At 36.3% G+C, this 21,252-nt stretch overlaps 1 protein-coding gene across 1 annotated transcript; it reads right to left on the bottom strand.

The window, feature by feature from the left end:
* Nucleotides 1-3,026: 3,026 nt before the first annotated feature.
* LOC113062976 (protein FAM102B-like) lies at nt 3,027-20,313 on the bottom strand. Its single transcript, XM_026233093.1, has 11 exons — nt 19,850-20,313; nt 14,590-14,710; nt 14,454-14,483; nt 13,786-13,902; nt 12,974-13,020; nt 11,188-11,291; nt 8,883-8,978; nt 7,292-7,499; nt 7,046-7,182; nt 5,842-5,911; nt 3,027-5,403 (listed from the first exon to the last, which is right to left on the bottom strand). The coding sequence occupies exons 1-11, from the start codon at nt 19,981-19,983 to the stop codon at nt 5,361-5,363; spliced, it is 1,107 nt and encodes a 368-aa protein (XP_026088878.1). The 5' UTR covers nt 19,984-20,313; the 3' UTR covers nt 3,027-5,360.
* Nucleotides 20,314-21,252: the final 939 nt, after the last annotated feature.

Genomic DNA, 21,252 nt, shown 5'->3' with positions numbered 1-21,252 from the left:
AGACTATTTGAATATTTTATGTAAATGTTTTAAAGCCATTCTCGGTATGAACTAGCTATTATATTAAGTTATTATTTTGCCCCAATTCCCCAATAATTACCCTAATAATTTTTAGAGGAATTTTCATAAAATGAAAACTGCGTGTCATGTCATCCAATGACGTCAAATAAATAACTCAAACACTAATACACAATTAATTTTCAATCTGTACAGTCATGGCTGTTAAAAAAAAATGTTGTAGCTTTTGTATTGTACAACCAATGACAATTTTTTTTTGTTTAGTTTTTTTGATGTAGCTGTATGTAGGCTACATACATACATACAGGCAGCCATGCATTTTTTAAAATATCTTAAAAGTGCTAATTTTTACTATGACACCAATAATAAATAATAAAAACCCTGGGGCCCTCATATGTTGTAATGCTAATATTCCATTAACTTATTACTCTGCATTACTTGACACTCCCTATGAGGACTGGACACAGACATTTGGTGGTGTTGTGTCAATGGAAACTGCTGACACGGATTGTAATTTATGAGACACTGCAGATCATAGACTACACACATGACATCTCTTATCAGCCAACAGCTTTCGATTATACTGATAAAGAAAAAAGTAGGCTACACAGATTGAAGACACCATTCTGAGGGACAGAAACTTTTATTGTCATGCATGTTACCTAAATATGCGTTAAATCTATACATAGTAACCAAATTATGTGGCAAAACCTTATCTGTTCTATTAAAAAAAAAAAAAAAATATATATATATATATATATATATATATATATATATATAATAGGCTATTCATCAGACAACACCCACTTCTTGCACACAGTCTTAATGTTAGGAATGAGGAAGCATTTTGTTACAGGTCTCAGAAAAGGGTCCCCAGGGTTTAGCTTGCTTAATTTATTTGGACTAGACTAGAGAGAACTGCCATAATCCAGCATCAATTGTCATTAAAAAAACAGGTAAATGAATTTTCTGCTGCTCCAATGTGATGTTAGGTAGGGGTTATATTATGGTTGAGGCATTTACTTAATAGTTTGTGGCATATTAAGACATATCCCAGTCAAAAAAAAACTATAATAATATTTTTTTTTTTTACTTTGTGTCGCTATGTGGTTAAGAGTTTAATTCCTGCGCGTGTGTACTTTTGACAACCCTTTAAATAAACCTATTGTCAGCACTGCTATATATATTATAGAGAAGTGCTTTGCCAGTCAGTTGTGAACGCGCAACACTGACCTCTGGTGGTCATTTTGAATGGGTTCATTTTTAAGCATATGTGAAAACGTTCTTGGCAGATTTCTTGTTAAAACTATAGTATTAATAATCAGTAGGATCATATAATTATGGAACGCATGCATTTATATCTTATGGCAGCCCTCGTAAAGAAAATAAAAAAGCTCGTAAAATCTTGTTTCTGTCTCATGTCAGTTTTGTTGTGAGTTGTTTGCTGACACCGTTCAACAAACGAAGTGCGGATGGACACGTATTGTTGTTGCAGTCACTATTGAAATAGAGTAAAATCAATGAACAAACAGCAAAATATTATTAATGAACGCATCTAACCATATATGATTACAGAAGAACTGAAAAAAAAAAATAGTTATATTATATAATGGTTTCAAATAAGGCATTTCTTAAGGCATTTTTGCTGTTGAAGGAAAAGCTGTTTCAGAAGAGATGATGGTCAAGTTAATTGTTGACAGGTTCAAGTCACCTGACGTAGAACATTATGGTAAAGGTATGACACTAATTCAAATTACATAACTGAATAAAATAAGTTAACCAAATAAACATGTAAACCATGTTTGTTTACAAACCCAAAAAAGTATCTCTGACTGACACAAAATTGTCTAACTCTGTGGAGTTCACTGGAGTTGTTATTATATATGAATCATATATACTGTACTTTCTAAAAAAAATAAAATAATAATAATTTCTTTGCATGCATGTGAGCATGACTAGATCCATGCAACTTTTAATTAAAATATCATATTAACTTCATCCTCCAATGGAATGACAGATTTCTCTCTGGTGACCAAATTTAGTCAGTTTAAAATGTATTGTATTATTATTATTATTATTTACAATGGTCTGTATACAGATATCCATCCCACATAATCAACAACGAATACATTGAACAGCTTTTGTTTTAACAGTCTGTTTCATTACATTGCTCTAGGTGCTCACACCACCATGAACAGCACAAGCTTTGATAAAAAAAAAAAAAAAAAGATTTGACATGGCTCTGGAAATCACAATGGAGAAGAAGTAGAAACAGGAATATTCTTCCTAATTGTAAACTACTGTAAAATGAAAGAATGTAGGGTGGGAACTTGGTTCTGTTCATGGGTTGTTGAAAGGTTGAGCTCAAAATGCATAACAAGCACGGATGAATTGTTGGCAATAACTTAACATTTCAAAAATATGGTGAACTTTTCTTTTAATGCTGACTTCACAGATAAGCATTTTTTTTTTTGTCTAAAACTGCTGATATTTGCAGTCACACCTTATCTTTCTTTGCTGTTCCTTGTTTTGTTGCAAGGTGGTGTATCCAAGCCTGTGTGATAACAACATACCAGAAGACTTTAGTTAATGAGGTCCTGTATGAGGCACAACACCTCAGAGTCAGAGCGATGTGTGGGAAACATGCAGCGTCTCAGGGAGAAACTGCAGGAGGATTCACCGGTGAGGATGAGTGCTGATGAAACGGTGTTAAACCTGCCTACTGATGAGGAGGTGGAAGAAAAAGATCATGTGAAAACCATATCAGGTGTAGCAAACAACATGGAGGAGGACTGGGAGTTAAGGAAATGTATAACAGATCCAGAAAGCTCTGAAACCAGAATAAAAGAAAACAAGCTGCACTTAAGATGATTGTTAGTGTAGTTTTTGACTATGTGTATGATCATCAGAAAGACATATTTCAATTATATGGCCAAACCTGTGTGATCGATGGAGAAGACAACCATTAAACATGTCATTAAGAATGCAAATATGTGACACCACCTTTTGAAATGTGGTTTTATTTAACAGTGCATGGTACATAGCTTACCAGCATCATAACAGAACACATGGCATGGAAGCCAAAAGTTAGAACACAACATTGCGATGTCACCTTTAAACATCAGACACAGTACAATTACTAGGACCAAAAACTTCACAGAAGAGATAAAGCCACCATGTTTTTACAACATGTATAGTACCAGGACCTACTAGGACCAGGGGAGAATAAGTGGATCTCGACAATTTCAGTAACACTAAAGCTCAAATACATAAAAATAGACTTTCATTTTGGCAGTAGATCAATTAAAAAACTAAAAATCAAGTTTAAACTCACTCATATTTTTGAGTGTCTGATGAAAAGTAATGAAGCTGAAATATTGCAGATAATATTATAATATAATAAATATACTGGTATTTGCAAACATTTGCAACGGAGCACTTAAAGGGACATAAGTGATGTAGAACAATATGAGATGGGAGAATAAAGTATATATAAATTATGCATTTTTTTTTTTTACAAAGGTTTCCTATGAGAAACAGTGCAATATAATGCTCACATAATGCTTGCATTCCCACAATACATATAATGTTTGCATTCTCACAAGAAAAGGTTGCATTTTCTTGCAAAAATTGTTCCTTCCCGCAAGAAACTTGTTTGCATGCAAAATCTTTTCATTCCCATGACAAGCTTTCCACTCACTCTTTTCAAGTGAACATAACATTTCTCTAAGCAATCCAAAACATTTGTGAGAGAACGCAAAAGCACTCATATTTAACTTTTCCTCCCATCTCTTATTTAGACATATCACCATGTCTCTGTAGGGGCTCTACATTCGCAGTGTGGTGCTTTGATATTTGTGCAGTAATTTCAAAAGATAAAATAAACCTGAGCTGTATGGACTAGTTTTTTTTTCGTGTGTGTGTTTTTTAGTGTTTGGATTTCAACAGATCTGGATAAATCTGATGGAGATAGTAAAGACTACACAAAAAGCTTTGGACACATCGAGTAGGTGTGACACCCATGCATTTCTACACTATAACTCTAGACAGTTATAATATAATCAAGTGGTTATATTATAACCTCGAATCCTCACGCATTCCAAATGAAGAAACAAGTGAGTTTATATTAATAAAACAGCGAATGGATTCTGAGAAGATATGGGCATACGGTCACATAAAACTAGAGAAGCACTAATGTATGATTCTGATATGCCCTATAGCTGATCTTACAGACAGAGATACTATGAAAATAGGCAATACTTTCATTTAAGTGATACATCAAGTAACTACAAAAAAAAAGTTTTTGTAGTGTTATAGAGAGGATAAAAAGAGCTACGCATCTCTCAAGAGCCTTGTGCTAAATGTTTCAAGCTTTGCTGAAATAGTTAAATGCTTTGTTCTGTGCTGCAATTTTACTAATTGTAGCTTGAGAACAGCTTGGCTCATATCATATCATGTCCTTGCATGAAAGCCAATTAATTTACGAGATATCATTAATGATGCCAGAGGCGTACTTATTAGATATTCACCTGCTTGGAAATTGGTAGCTAAAATGTGAATATATTGAACTGCAAAATTTCATAAGTAGTCCCATTCAACATATAATGCAGCTGTAGGAGTTTCATCTATCTTTAAGTTCTCAAGCTGAAAGTCATTTAGGACAATGAAAAAAGAAGATTTTTTTCCCGTGTATGGGTAAACTTGATCAGCAGCTCAGCCTCAAAACTCCCTACAGTGTTGGAGATGCACAGAAAGTCCTTCAATTCAAAGTGCTATTCAAATGGACAAGTCTGAAAACGCCTCCATCTGTCCAATGCATCATGACTTCTCACAAGCAAAAAGTGAGAGTGAGGACGGTTTGATTTCCATACTGACAGTAATGAGATGACAAAAAAAAATTTGCAAAGGGGTCATCTGCAGAGAGAGTATTCACCTCATATGTACTGTAATAGATGTATACAATCCATCAAATGTTACTGACATGGCTCACAAACATGTTAACATGGGTTAAAACAAACTAAAACACTAATATGAAATATATATTTTTTTTAAATCTGCAAGGAAAATAGAGAGAAACTTTGATTTTCGAAGCGGAAGTATTAGGAGACAAACTTGAGCTCACAGTGAAACACAGACACCTATAATAGCAGCCTCTTACAGAGGAGCTGTCAGTTCTTCATGTAGCCAGCAGAGGACACCATTCCATCAAAAGGATGAAACAGGTTTGTGACAAACACTCCTAATGTGAGAGGAGACCAACATGTCTGAATCTCTTCGTCCCTTTCTCCTCCCACGAAACAGACTTTGGTTTTTGACACTTCTCCTTCTGTCATCTCTCAACTCTAACGTTTGATCACCACCTGTTCGTAGGCACCAGCTCCAACCCTGAAAAGAGAAGCAATCAGCGTTTACATAGAACCTGGTAAATGAGATGATTTACATTTTGTTTAGAGCATAGAGGAATACCACTGCTGATTGATTACTCTGTTATTTAAAGAGACAGTAACCCGAGCGTTAAAATAGTTATTTACTCACCCTCGTGTCATTCCAAAACTGTTTGTCTTTCTTACTTCTAAGAGATGCTCTTTTATTTTCTCTGTAACACTTTCAATATAGAATAAAACCATACATTTATGTCCCTTCTGATAATGTTTTAAAGCTTAGCAGACTCAATCCCCGATTTAAAGAGCAACTTGGGTGTTCTACTAATTATCATCTCATTTGTGTTACAAGGAAGAAAGACATATAGCTTTGGAATGACATTTTAGTGAGTAAATGATGACAGCATTTTCATTTTTGGCTGGAATATTCCTTCAAACTCACCTGGCAGGAAGGTGATGGCTACCAAGTGCTGTGCTCCCACCAGGGCCCACAAACAAGCGCAGACCTTCCTCTGAAACACACACAAACACACACTTGAAATAGATATCGCCTCCATTCTGCACACATATACACACACACACACACGTCACGACTCTTCTCTGGGGATACAAAAACCAAACCGGTCCATTTCTAATGAGAACCTGTCTCTAGGTCATCTAAAAATAATACAAAAACTAATAGAACACACACATCGAGACATGCTTGATGTGAAAGAGACACATAACAGTAAATTAAGATGTTTGAGATTGTAAAAAGACTAATTAGATTACATGATTTGCAGTTCTCCCTGCTCTTTTGGTGAGGCTCTCATTTCTATAGTAGCAGCGACTTCTCTGATTGGTGGTTTCAAAGTGTTGCCTGCTTTATTAATTGTTCTTTACTGGGAATTTGGCCATTATACACGATTTATAAAAAATCTATTTAAAATTAGTGTCGTCTATAAAAGCCTACATCAACACTTCCTCAGAAGTGAAAACTAAATATAATATGACCCGTTTTATTTATTTTTTATTTTATATAGGTATTTTGCATCACTTACACTACATTTTAAAAGTTTGTGGTCATTAAGATTTTTTTGTTTGTTTTTGAAATAAGTGTGTGAGTGTGTGTGTGTGTTACATGTAACAAGGTTATATTTAGAAACCAATTAAACCAAATTTAAATAGAGCGCTGAAACAGGAAGTAAAGAAAACAGAGAATGTCAAAATAAGGGCCCACGTAATCGAATAAAAACAAAATATTAATTGTTAGCCTATATGTTTAACAGTTTTGATCCTCGAATCTAACTGGACAAGAGACTTTTTCTGCTGATATTTCATTTGTGCATTCTAGACGGGCTGTCAGTCAGTGCAGTTAACATTGTTGCAGGGGACTGTCTTTGAGCGAGTCTTTAAACCATTCATTCATCTACATGTTCAAAAAAAAGCTGGTTCATTCAAAGAGAGATGTAATGAAACACACTGTTGAAATCATTTACACCTTGTTTAGGCTTGTTAAGTGAAAATCGCAAATGTTGGGGCTGCTGCAGTTTTTGTGTTCCTCTGTGGTTGGCTCACTAATAGTGCAGTGTTGCGATATTCCTGTTATAGCACCAGCCTTAACTTCAAGCTATGTCTGTTAATAAACATACAGAAGCCATTGTTACCTTCAGTGCTGGAGTCCAGCAGACTGTGGGTGAAATCCTGGCTTTGCAGAATCTTCTCAACTACGTCATCGGCGTCCACCCGTGTGGCATCCACCCTTTTCAGCTGAGACTCCATTGAATCCTGTTTCACTGGGTACCTTGTATATATATGAGAAAATAAACCTGATAAATCTACATTTATTTCATCTCCTGGATCTAAAGCTTGGTGAACATAGAGCAGGCAGCAGTAGCAGTGCTCAGTCTGACCTGCTGGCAGCTCTGTCAGGGGTCGATGGGTGTTCAGGCACAGCAGCGCGGACCCCCGGGGCTGTAGGGGGCACTGTAGTTTGTAGTTCACTCTCCTCACTGGGCTCAGGGATGCTGGCAATGCCGGTGGAAGCGCTGCCGATTGAAGTGTTCCTCCTGTGGGAGAACTCCGACAGACTGGAGGAACGTGAGTGACTTGTACTATAGCCTGAAAAAACAAAAATGTATTGTAAAATTTTTATTTTTATTTTTTTATTTAAAGAAAAAAAAAGTGATAAATGATGCTAGTATGGGCAGCTGTTGGAGGGAATATCCTCCTACACATGTATACACACACAGCAACTCCAGTTTCCAGTCGGAGCCAGATATGTGATGAACACTTCTGTTTGCATTGTGGGACTTTAAAACTAACTTTACACTTCGAGATAATCTAATGGAAAAGGTCAAAGTGAGCAATGAGTAACCCAATCTTAATGAAATAAGGACTGAGTGCTGTCTCCTCTCTAAAGTACTAGAGGAAGTAGTGTTATAAAATTAGATCTGGGACATTTAATCCAGCTACTGTGTGATGGCACTGAATCCTTCTAAAAGCCTCATTTCTAATTATTTAATAAAGCAAGCATCAATTTCCATAAAAGGGAAACAGAATAGGGTCTGAAGAACTTAAAAATATAATATTTTAAAATGTTCATGAAAATGGTCAATTTAAATATATTATATAAACTGTTTTGTATTATTTTATATGAGGTATTTTACATCCTTACCATTCAAAAATTTGAGGTCAGTAAGATTTTTGTTTCATTGCTTAATGCCTTTATTCAACAAAGAAACATTACATTTATCAGAAGTAAAGACATTTGTTACAAAAGATTTCTATTCAAATAAATATTGCTGTTTTGAACTACTTATTCATCAGATTACCCGATTGTATGTATTACAGTTTCCACAAAAATATTAAGCAGAACAACTGTTTTCTACATTGATAATAAATGAGAAATGTTTCTTGAGCAGAGCACCAAATCAGCATATTAGAATAAATAAATACTGAAGAAATGGTTAATTAAAATGCAGCTTTGTCATCACACAAATAAATTACATTTTCAAATGTACCGAAATAGAAAACATTTAATTCAAACTGTAATAATATTATTTCACAATATTACTGTTTTACTGTATTTTGATCAATCAAATGCAGCCTTGGTGAGCTTAAGAAACTTCTTTCAAACACATAAAAAACCTTACTGACCCCAAACCTTTGAATGATAGAGTACATCAAAATTTAAATCGATAAAAATGATAATCAAAATAAATATAAACAAAATTTAATGTGAGCTAATGGATTTGCACACACATTTCTCTCTCTCTCTCTCTCTCTCTCATATGTGCACACTCATCTTCACTCCATGGCACAAAACAGAGACACATGACATGCAGCCTAATTTATTCATCATGCAATACCACTGCATCATATTGACTGACAATGTTACAGAAAATACTAATCAGGCATGCATTCAAATCTAGCAAGACAACAGAATCACACAGAGTTATGATTGAGCGATCAGTGAGAAAATAGTGGAAAGGGAAAGCCTACCTGATACTTTGGACTGCTGACTAGCGTAACTGGACGTTCGAGAGTGTCCGAACAGCCCGAGCTCATCAGGCAAAGAGCCACACTTCCCTGATGTCTCTGTGGACATAAGGGATGCAGTTCAGTCTCAATTAAGCCTGCTTAATCACTTTATGAGATTCAATGCCAATCAAACCTGTTCTTCTCCTGATTCAAACCTTAAAATACATTATACTGTGCATATAATGTAGCCATGTGGTATACAGTCATTTAATGATTTAACTATTTAAATTAGGGCTGTCAATTATTAGTGTTCAATACTGACTAGCTGGCGGAAGTCTAGTATAATTAGAGTGCATTAGGGTCATGTCCATTGTCCACTGGAAGCTGATCAGACATATAAGGGACATATAACTGGCAAGTGTAGTTCAGTAGCTCATTTTAATAAATATATTTTTATTAAATACTTTTATTTAATAAATATTAACCATTGTTGTAACTTGAACCTTTAGTCCTTACAAAAAATTAATTAAAAAACATTATATGGATATTAATAGGACTTTTAAATTAGCCTTAAATTCTAGTTGACAGCAGGTGGTGCATTAGAAGGAGGGACTTTCACTTTCTAATAAGCATTTTATTGGCTAGAAATGTGCACATACCACAATTTAAGGGGTCATATGATGCGAATTCTAGTTTCCCTTTCTCTTTGGAGTGTTACAAGCTGATTGTGCATAGATAAGATCCCTGAAGTTGCAAAGACTAAAGTCTCAAATCCAAAGAGATATTCTTCTTCAAAGTTAAGATTCTGCCACGCCCCTCTAAAACAGCTCATTAAAACACGCCCCCCACATGTCTACGTCACTGTGGGAATATTTGCGTAATGCCCCCAAATGTTTACACAAAGAAAGAAAGCGTGGTTTCAGTAACCGCAGTTAGTGTTGAAGCAGCCATGTCAGGGAGATGCTGTGTGTATCTAGGAGAAAGCAAAAGCACTTTATTTGGCCTTCAGAAAGTAGATGCATTTAGGAATCGTTACGATTACTTACAACAGAACAGCAACGTACTTTATGGACGACCGTTCCGTAGTCTTAGGAGAAGAGGTCAATATATGACTGCTATTACAATCTGGCGCTTCTGAACCAGCTACTGGAAGTATGTTTTGTTATTAGTTTAAGAATTTCCTATTGACTGTTCAAATGCAGAGTTTTGTGCGTTGTGTGTGTGTGTGTGTGTGTGTGTGTGTCTGCACGCATCTGTGCGTGAGAAAGAGACAGGGTCACACAGTGGAGTCAGCTATCTTAACTGTCCGTGGCTTGTGTTCTGCAAACACATAGGAGCTTCATCACTGTGTCTGTCACACCACTCTGTTCCTCTTTCTGGCTTGAACTCATGGTAAAACTAAGGACATTATTAACTGACTTTATATTTATTTTAACAGATGAAGATCGTGATTATGGAAAGGGGCATTAAAAGCATAATATGACCCCTTTAATAATTTTGTCATTCTTTTTTTTTCATTATTAATTTTGAAATACTAGAATTTCAACTAGTACTAGAATACTAGATATAGCACATGCATTGCCTTAAAACAAACAAATGAAAACCCTCAATACTCTAATATTAAAGCTGAAAAACAAATGAAAATATCTACATTAAATCACTCTCACTAAGAGACCTGCCAGATGCTGAAAGAGTAGCTGATCATTCCTGATCTGAATTAATCTGCTTCATCAAAAGAGTAGCATTTCTCTGCCAAAATCTCATGCTAACTCATATTTAACTCATATAATTAGTTTTATTTAATTAATATTTCAGATTAAATGGCCTAATGTGAATTTTAAGATGGCTTTATTATTGTTCAATTATTGAAAATAAAAATCACAGTGGAAGCGGCACTGGGACTTAATCATATTTTATGAATTGTATGCCTGCCTTCATCATAAGCAGTCAGTCATACTGAATCACTCTGAAAACAGAGTCAAGAGCTGCACACGGCTAAATTATACATTAAAGACTGATGCTTTCGCCAGCCTCTGGACAGAAAAGGCACACAGCATGTATGAGTGCAACGAAACGATAAAAGAGAGAGCGGAAGAGAGAATGCTCTTTCAAGCTCCCGTTAGTTCAGCTGAATCAAATCAAACACACAGTCCTGTTCTTTCCAACAAGACTGGAAGCAGAATTAATAAGGAGCTTCTCAAAGGGTGTTTGATTTGGACATTTAATTAGAGCACCCAACATAAAAATACAAGAAATGCAACCACTTTTAAGCACACATAAAAGACATATGTTTAAACTCTGCCTGGCTTGAGTGTGTGAGGTTTACCTGAGAGACTAAGAAAAGGTTTCTGTGTGTCTCCTCCTTTCCTGTCTTCCAGCAGGCTCTCCACATCACCCTGAATGCCTATTACTGTTGCGGTGGATGGAGGCCTAATACATGGAGAACGGGCAATCAAGAATATGGTTTACTGTAAATGGATTTGAATGAACAGACTGAAAAAAAAAGCTGAATTAAAGAACTAAAACATCTGAATCCACCCACTGACGGTGGTCCAAAAACAGCCCCCAGAATCCCAACCCACACACATTTTTTTAAGCAGGATTTTGCCTTCACGAGTGTGTGTGTACATGTGTGGGTGGACAGTGCTGGTTCCCAGTATGCAAAACGGTGTTCAAAGCTCTGATTTCCCCAGGACGCTCATTCACACTCCTTCCCATTATACACAAGCCGTTTCAGAGGAAATACTATAATAGCAACTTCAAATGTTTAACAGGAAAAGGTCTCTGTGGTTCTTCAGCTAAACTAAATTTAAAAATGCATGGTGTAGAGATAAAAATAGGGCCTTCTAACAACCAAACTTCAATTGTTTCTCACGTCAGTAGCATCTCCTACCAAACTCTAACACATTCAGAAGCATTTAAAGAGCCACACAGATGGGAAATCAAAAATGACCTGTATTACAGAGTATGATGTAGCTGTCCATCAGTGTAAACAATGTGCAAAGTAATTAAACCAAAAAGTACACGATTTATAAAGTTATTGGCTTCTAAAGTAAGGAGTCGACTCTGAATCGCTGAAACCAGTCGTTATAGATTTAAAATCTTTTGCCCATCTCTATGTACGTCAATAGGAGCACTTTGCATAATAATCTCCGCCTACCGTGTTGGGAGAAACGGAACTCTGACCAGCCCCACCCCCCACACAAACGCTCTGCTTAGCAGTTGGTGTGATAGCATCATGTCGAGGAGACAGTGTGTTATGAGTCATTTTCCCCTGATAACCCCGAAAAGAACTTAAATTACACTTTCAGTTTTAATCATACAGGTAAGAGCAATACATCAATCGAATCTGTAAAAGTTTTATTTTTTTTGGATACAGACATAACTTTGTGCACTTATAAAATAAAGATAACAAACAAGATGTGCTGTCTGCAGCCTTCGTCTGCGCTGATCTTCATTTACAAACACGTCATTAAAATGAAGTGTAACTCTGTGAATACTCAACGAAGAGACATGAGAGAGATATCTATAGAAAGCTTGACATGTGTACTTTAAAACTAAACAAGTGCTGCCGAAAACAGATATTCTGTGATAAAGTAAACCATATGAAAACAACACGATATCTGTTTTTCATGTCTCCCATCGTGACCACGCCCCCGCGCTGAACGCGCTATTCAAATTCAAACTGAAGCGCGCGGCTTGAATACACACACACAGAAGAAAAAGAAGCGAGACTGTTCTTCAAGTTTTTTATTTTACTGTTTGCTTCGCGATGAGAGGAACAAGACATAATTCACCCCAAAAAGATGCTAACGCATTTTTTACCGTAAAGTTGTGTGCAGAACATCCAATCAAAACTGACTATGTCAGTTGACAAATCAGAACACAGTATGCTACCGAAAGGTGGGGTTTAAGGAAACTGAATCTTTTGAACAGCTTTGCGCGAACCGTTTGGGGATCTCTGAGAATTGAGGTAATTTTAAAATGATATTTTGACAAAATGACAATGTTTCTTAACCTTGGATGGATTTAAACCTGTTGAGCATGACTTATAAACAGTGATAGGAAGCTTAGAATTTTCATCTTAATGGCTCTTTAAAAGTAACACTCACGTTTTGAAACAGGGGTCCCCAGACATCAGCTGTGTGCTGATAATAACCTGCAGGCAAAGACAAATAAAAAAAAGTAAGAAACTGGATGTGTATGACATTTTATTTTAAGATTTAAAATGGTTCCTTTTCTTCTGAGAATGTGTGTGGCTCTTGATGATGCAAATTCACATGCATGTTTTGGATGGTTTCCAGGGTTTTTTGGATGGTTGTTTAGTGAACAGATGGATTTTTTTTTTCACTTTTTTGTTATCTGCCAGGTAAAAAGGCTCATGTTTTCAAATGACTTTATTCCCCTTTAAAATTGCATGATTTCAGATACACCCATCTGGGGTTAGTGTTTTTCTGGAATTAAAGAAGCTGTCCTAGTCTTTTCTTCCCTATTGTGACATGTATCCAAATGAAAAGGCTTCTTGATTTTGTCCATTGGGAACTGACTGACTGAACCTAACTGAATGCTACTGCTGCCATCTCATATAAGTGACCCTTGCACCTATAAACACGTCATCAGAGAAGAAAAGAGACGTTGCAAGATGGAGGGAATGTTATTTTGAGGAAGTTAGTATTATGAGGGCACATGAAAAAAAATGATGATGTGCATGTGGAAAAAAAAACATTTATAATAAATAATGTAATATTACATTAAAAATTAAGATTTGTCCACTTTGATTTCATGGGGATTTTATCCATGATTATGATTTATAGTGACCAAAAGGACCACTAATAATAACTAAAATTACACAAAATTACGTAAATCAAAGAATGCAATAAAATAGCTGAGAAGACCCTGAAAGGAAGTCTGAGTTATTCTGTACCTTAAGGATGGAGTTGTCCTGTCTAGTGTTTTTGGTGTCATAACCCTCCAGTAGACACCTGCGTGTGGTGCTACCCGATCCAGCAAACTCCGCCAGGTTAAGATCAGCAAAACCCAGCTGTACAGAGAGCCAAAGCAGTACAAATTCAGGAAAGAAATGTATTTTTGCCAGAAAAAAGCTAAATAATAAGGTTAATTCTTTTATGAACGGAAGTGCACTAGTATTCACACAAACACAGTGTTCCAGATTGATCTATTTTCAGCTGTTCCTTTGCTATCAATATTTTATAATCCTCTACAGAACTGTCCACTTGATGAATTACCAATGCACTGTTTTAGCCTCATAAAGATTTTAGCCTGAACCACACGTGGATGGGAGTTAGTTTTGGGAGTTCGTTTTTTTTACCCACCCTTTCACCTTTTTTATATGGTTGATTTAAATAGTCCTGCAGAGTGACTAGTATTATAATATTTATAATTATTTCACAGTCTCTCAGTTAACATCAGGTTGTATAAAAATAAAACACGTGCAAAATAACTGCTAAAGAATTAGTAAACGCTTTTTAAAATAGTATTAGATGAGAATGTCACACATTGCTTTTTGTCAACTACACAAAAGCAAATTGAAATGTGTTGGTATGTTAAATTAAAAAAAGAAGTAGAAATTACCTTTGCATAAGTCTTTCCACCTTTCAGTTCCTGTTACATAAAAAAACAACCAAAAAAACAAATCAAATCATTCTCAGTATTTAAACTCCAAACGGTTTATTGTAAACCAAAAAAGGGTGCATGAGTGTGTTTCTACCTTTCTGACTGAAACTCGACACACACAGGGGTCAAGGACTCCGGTTCCAGCATTAGCGCTCATTTTACAGGGGAAGGAGAATCTCTTTTTCCAGTGTACACAGTTTGCCTGGACCGTCTCGCTGTGAAATGCAAACACACACCAGGTTGTTATAACAAGGTCACTGTAAAAGAAGAAACTTGGCTCAAGAGTTTACCACTCATCCACATCTGCATTTGCTAAATCCAACAGGGGTGGACAGTTCCTGCAGCATTGCTCCTCAGGGAGATTTTGAACCGATTGCACAACAGAATGAGTCACTCACAATCCAGCCTCATAGAGAGTTTTAATATTCACTTCAAGTGGATTGCATTAAAAGAGTCTGACTCACATTCTGTGATTAATTAAAGCCTGGAGTCAGAAGGCCATACTGACAAAAAGAGGTTTCATTAATTTCCCATTTGAAAATGGACCTCCCTGTACAGGTGCTCTACTTCTCAATTAGACAGATGTTTGCAGACAGGGCAGACGACAAGCGAGGCCCAGAGGGCTATAAAATGAGCTTCAGGGAAATCGTGATGCTATGATACACATCTTAGAGAGTGAACACAACACTGCAAGCATAAACATATCAGGATGAAGTGTTTTGTCCCTGTTGGAAGTCAAAGGACAGTGCTAACACAAAGATGCATGTTGGAAATGCAAGGTAATGTACTTAACTGTATGTTGCTTTGACCAAGCAACACTGTGGTATGGAGGAGAGGGTGTATCATATTAATAAATACATCTTTCATTAAAAACATAAGTTTACTCATTTTCAAAGGTTTGGGATTTTGTAATGTTTTTTAAAAAATAAGTTTCTTATCCTCATCAAAAATAACAGTAAAACAAATAATGTAAAAAAAAATGTAACCATATTTTTAAATGTAACTAATTGCGGTGACGACAGAACTGAATGTTAAGCAGGTATTACTCCAGCCTCTTCAGAAAGCATTTTAATACACTGATTAGGTCAATAAACATTTCTTATTATTAAAAATGTTGAAAATAGTTATGATGCTTAATATATGTATTTATTTCAGTATTCTTTGCTACGGAGCCCCGCACATGACAAGCAGGAAAAAAATTGTAGGTTAAATCGTGTGCATGATTTACTATTTCGTTCCCTCACTGTACTAAAACGTGCACACGATTACTGTTTCGATCCCTCGATTTACTACTGCGTTCACTTGACTTGCTAATTCGTTCCCTCGATTTGCTAAATGTGTGCAGGTTTTAGTACAGTGAGGGAACGAAGCGCACAATTTATTTATTTTTTCTTGCATGTCATGTGCGGGGCTCCGTACTTTGCTGAATTCCTAAATAAGAGTAATTTCTTTAAAAAGTAAAGAAAACATGAATTTGCATTTGATGTATCATTAATATAATATTAGCGAACAAACATCCAGAGCTCGTACACCTGCCCTTACATAAACAGAGTCCCTCCACTTTTTCTGTTACCTCCTAATGTTCCACAATGACAATCTTTGGGAAACACAGCCAAAATAACACATAATTGGGCACCTCCCATCCAGCTGGGGAGATTCTCTACAATAAGGCTCGTGCTTCGTGCTGAGGGAGCCACTGGGTGAAAAAAACAGCCTCTAAAGCATGAACCAGAATGAACAACAGCTGGATGAAACCCTCACCTCGGATTCTGTCACCATAGCAGCAGAGGCCAATGACTTCACTAAACAAAGCAAGCATATCTCTCCTACCAACGAAAAACTGTTTTCCTAACACTGAACGTGGGTGGTTTCTGAGGAAATAAACAGTTTGATAGAGTTTCTTTCAAGCTATAACAACACAATGACACATGCAAAAGCTTGTTCAGCTGGATTTACTCTACAGTTGTTGTAACGCTCAAAATACTGTATCACACTTTTTTTTACCTACAAAAGCTGGGCAGAGGTTATAGAGACTTGCTGTGTTGACAGAGATCTTAGAGGACTTAAAGTGTTTTAGACTGAAAACCCTCGACTTTGCTCACTCACTGTAAACAACCGGTCTTTCACTTAAATTAAGCTCTAGACATGCATATAATAATAATAAAAACACTGACGAGATTAAGAGATTAAAATCAATGTGAAACGCATTTCGAAATCCATTTTACTTCCGTAATGAGACATGTTTCAGAGTAAACAGGATAACACAAACTGTAGGCCGGAACTTGATATTAATATCTTGAATCGCTGTGATATCTTAATCACATGTAAATTAAATTACATTTTAACTAATGATAATTACACATTTTAACATTTTAACTTTAGAACTTGCATCAGTAGCCTATAAATAATGTCTAAACTGCTATTTGGTGGCTTGTTAACACTTTAACCAATGGCTCACACGGTGATGTCTGCCAAAAAGGAAAGTCTTTTTAAGGCTAACCAAGACCAAATCATATAACACTATGATTTCATGTTGATTTTAACTGTTATTTCTCTTTAGTGCTCCTGTATCAGTCCAAGGTCCCGCGTTGCTGCCTCTTCTCTCACCAACACAAAGGTGGCACTGTAAATGATGATAAAAGGAGGACATGATAATGCCAGGTAATATGACTCCTTTCCTGACCGATATGATTATAGGCAAATTACTGGCAGTGAGACTATAAACGAAAAGCTGCAGACTCATAATTCAGACATACAACCCGAGCAAGGCCAGAGCTCCAATCGATAGAGGACGCCTCCATCTTCATAATAACTCCACCACCGCAGGTCAAATTCAGACTTTTGCTTTCTAGCTATCACATGATGAATAATGTTTAGCCTCTGACTCTCTGATCTAATAAACTTCATTGGATGCGCACAGAGCTTACTGGAACAATTTAGCATCACAATGACTCATTAATACCTTCCCTACAAACCACTAATGATGCCAAAACACAGAGGACATAATGAATTCAGTAGCATTAGGTACTAATGGCATGCATTACTACCACAAATGAAAACAATCTACCATATTTGCACTCATTTTCTTCCTGGAAAAATGGCACAGTACTATTTGTTCATTGGTCCATCAGACACAATTAGTGCAGCATGCATGTGCTAGAGACATTAGCATCACTGCTCTCGCTGGAAAAACGAGCTGTTAAACCAATGCTTATGCCAAAATGTGCAACAGGTTTAATATTGTAATAAAGAACCATGACAAGCCACTGGTCTGATTTCTGTATTTGGAATATATGCCGTTGCTATGGCAAAGTCAGCTGAGCGAATGAGAGCAAGAGTGCTCAGGTTCAGTGTGCTCCGGTTCTCCCACAGGATGTCTGCAATGAAACAGGACTTCTTCAAAAGGATCACCATAGGCGGATGAAGGCAAACTCAAGTCTGGAGGGAGAATAAACTCATGAACCTTAGATACTCCCTGCAAACTGCATAACTGAAAAGAGAAGCACTGATGTAACCCAAGCTTGATCTTCTAAGCTGCTGTGGTTTTGGTCTACAGCTCTCTTTCTGTTTGGATGAATAAGCATTGTCGGGGAGTTGTTTGAAGGGAATTTGTCATGAAGTCTGACAGCCCACTTCCACTGCCTGACATATTAATATTTAACTGTGGGAAGCCTTTGTATTGCGGAGCTCCAAAAAAAAGAGTGAATGACAAACGTTACAGCAAGACACAGACAAAGGGTTTGTGATATCTCTACTGAGAGGGAAGAGTAGAGACATCCTTTTTGTTTGTTTTATAGGGCTTGGTTAATCTGTCAGTTATTTAAAACTGGATATTCAACATCTTGATCGCTGCACATTAAGTCTATATAACCTCAGTTGTGGTATTGCCAGCCCTAAGACTCAAACCCACAACCTTAGAGTTAGGAGTCAAACTCTCTAACCATTAGGCCACGACTTCCCCAAACGTGTGCAAAAATTACAATTACCAATTACCAACCCACAAACCTGACTTAACAACAATGCAATTAGCAGTCAGTACTTTTCATAATTGATTTTTATCATTAATTAGTAGTTCCAGTAATTTTTTCCTCTCTGCTGGGTAATGTTCACCCATTATGTTCAATAAAAAAACACATGGCCTTTTAGGAATTCAGTCCGCTTTTAGACTGAGATGCTAAAATAGGGATAGAAACAGGAGTGAGATAATACTCTTGAAGCTCAAACAGCATGATGCAAGCAATGCCAAGATCAAGTGTTTGATTCTCAGGGAATGCATGAACTGATAAATTCCCTGAACATAGCTTTGGATAAAAGCATCTGCCAAATGCATAAATAAATATAGAGTCATTTTGGAAGGTGCAGCAATTGACTGTCACGTTTGCACCTCTGATGGGGTCATACAAGACATTCACCATGCAGTAATAATCTGTAACACTGCACAGTTCTCTTCACTGCTCTACATTTAAACCGCCCCCTCAGACTTGATGCATCAACATCCTGCATGCAGGTCAACCCGTGTGCAGGTCTGAGAACAACGCAGCTCATTTACACATCAAACACACACACACATACAGTTATAGCGTGTGACTCAGCACAAGAACTGCTATAAAATAAAGTCAAACAGCACACAGGATATGCTTAATATATTGCAATTATTAATAAAAGATAAAAACAGCAAGGAAACTTAGACCAAATGTTAGACCACTTCTGTTTATTCTGGCTAAAAATTTATCTTAATCTATAAGCTGTACACACTGACAAAATTAAAGACCAGTCCACTTACTTATGCTATGCATGCTACCTATGCTTGTTTTTAACCATGCCCTCTGACATATAATTAGTAACTAAACTTTTACACAAATGGCATGTTGATCTTCTAGAGCACCTAGCCATTTCCTAAAATGTAGTCATGTAAGGTTAGGTCATATATGGTAAACTACTCATATACTATGAAGTTCTAAACTGTCTTTATAAATGAAAATAATATACACGATGATATTCAAGTAGTTTGGGCAAAGTATTTGACCTCCGAAGTTCTGTTGAGGTTTTATTTAGCCTAGATATGATATGACGTCACATAGTGTGAAAGGTCTCCATTGAATTTGATAAATACTACAAAAACACAAAAGTGCTGACTTCATCCTTGACTGAAATAATGTGCAATTTATACACCTTATTGGCCATAAAAGACTAACTTTATCATCTTTCAGAAACACCAAGACCAGTTAATCTCACAGCTCTGTATGCGCACCACAGCATGTCGTTTTGGTTATGCTTTATTAAAAAGCAATAAAGAATGAGCCCCCCAATATCACCCATAACCATAATAACAAAACATATCCATCCTTCCTTACCGCGATGACTCCTCCGAGAACCCGCCGTCAAGCAGGCGGACTTTACAGAACAGAACCCCGTTGACGAACGGAACCGACGACAGCTCGTCCAGCTCAAAATCAACTCTGAACTTAAACTTCTTTTTCTTCATCATCTTGACGTCGATTGCCACCTGTCCTGTTACCGCTCGATAAAGCTTTTGCTCATTCGTTGTGGAGGTGCATTACTTTTATTTGCTCATCTTTGGTGAACCTGTTGTTAGAGCTGATAGCCGTTAGCCAAGATTGGAATCCCATAATAGAAAGCTTAGCTAACAATGATAATACAGTCCTAACGAATTTTTATGTCATTAACTACATCGTCACAAACAAAAATGGTGCTGATAGTGGATGTGCTCGTCAGTGGATATGCAGTCAGTGGTTAACTGACTGTTCCGCTCCGCAGAGGGAGGCTTGTGTTATGTAGTGCTGCTGTTGCTGTAATGTGTTGTCATGTAGTAGTGGAAACAGACGACGCTTCTTAAAGGGCCAGTCAACTCATAAAGCTGAAGTGAATCGGGGGGCAAAGGACAGTTCATAGTACATAGCCTAATACATGTAACAGGGGTTGTATATATTCTTGGGTACCACTTTATTTGAAGGTGTCCTTGTTATACATGTTACTGTACATGTACTTACTATTATAATAAAAATTATGCATAATTAAATGGAAGTAACCCTAAGCCAAACCCTAACCTTATAAGTAGCTTAGATGTAGTTAATGAATATTACTCAATACTTAAATGCATAGTTACACTGTAACAAGGACACCTTCAAATAAAGTGTAACATAATATTGATGATAGTACACAAAAAGAGAAAACACATAATGCTCCCACTGAGAATCAGAGAAGCGTGAGAATCAGCTGGAGTAGGCTACTTTGATAAATTGTTTTAATACTTAAATATTTTTTTATAATTTCCTATTTATAGTTATCAAATTCATTATGTTGTATTATTCTGCTAAATATTATTATGATTATAATATGCTATAGTATGTTTAGCTGTGCATTTATTGAATGAGCACTGTGCAATGTCCAAACTGATTGCAATATATTTTATGTATAATCAATTTTAAACCTTTTAAATAATTGTAAATCATTTTTTAATTCCTTGTTTTATTGTTGTGATTTTTTCTTCTTCTGTTTTATGTAAAGCACTTTGAATTCCCACTGTGTATGAAATGTGCTATAAATAAACTTGCCTTGCCTTGCCTATAAATAATATAGGCTTATATTTATAGGAAGTGGATGGGGAAATATGATGTTCACAGATACAAATGAGCACTTTTGTGAGACAAAATATGCAATAATATTAATAACAACTGAAATAAATATAAATTATTATAACATTTAATAATTTTTTTGTTGTTAAAATGAATTATTA

This window comes from Carassius auratus, chromosome 45, assembly GCF_003368295.1.
Source record: "Carassius auratus strain Wakin chromosome 45, ASM336829v1, whole genome shotgun sequence".
In the NCBI taxonomy this organism is placed as follows: domain Eukaryota; kingdom Metazoa; phylum Chordata; class Actinopteri; order Cypriniformes; family Cyprinidae; genus Carassius; species Carassius auratus.
This window is presented reverse-complemented; position numbering and strand designations above follow the sequence as displayed.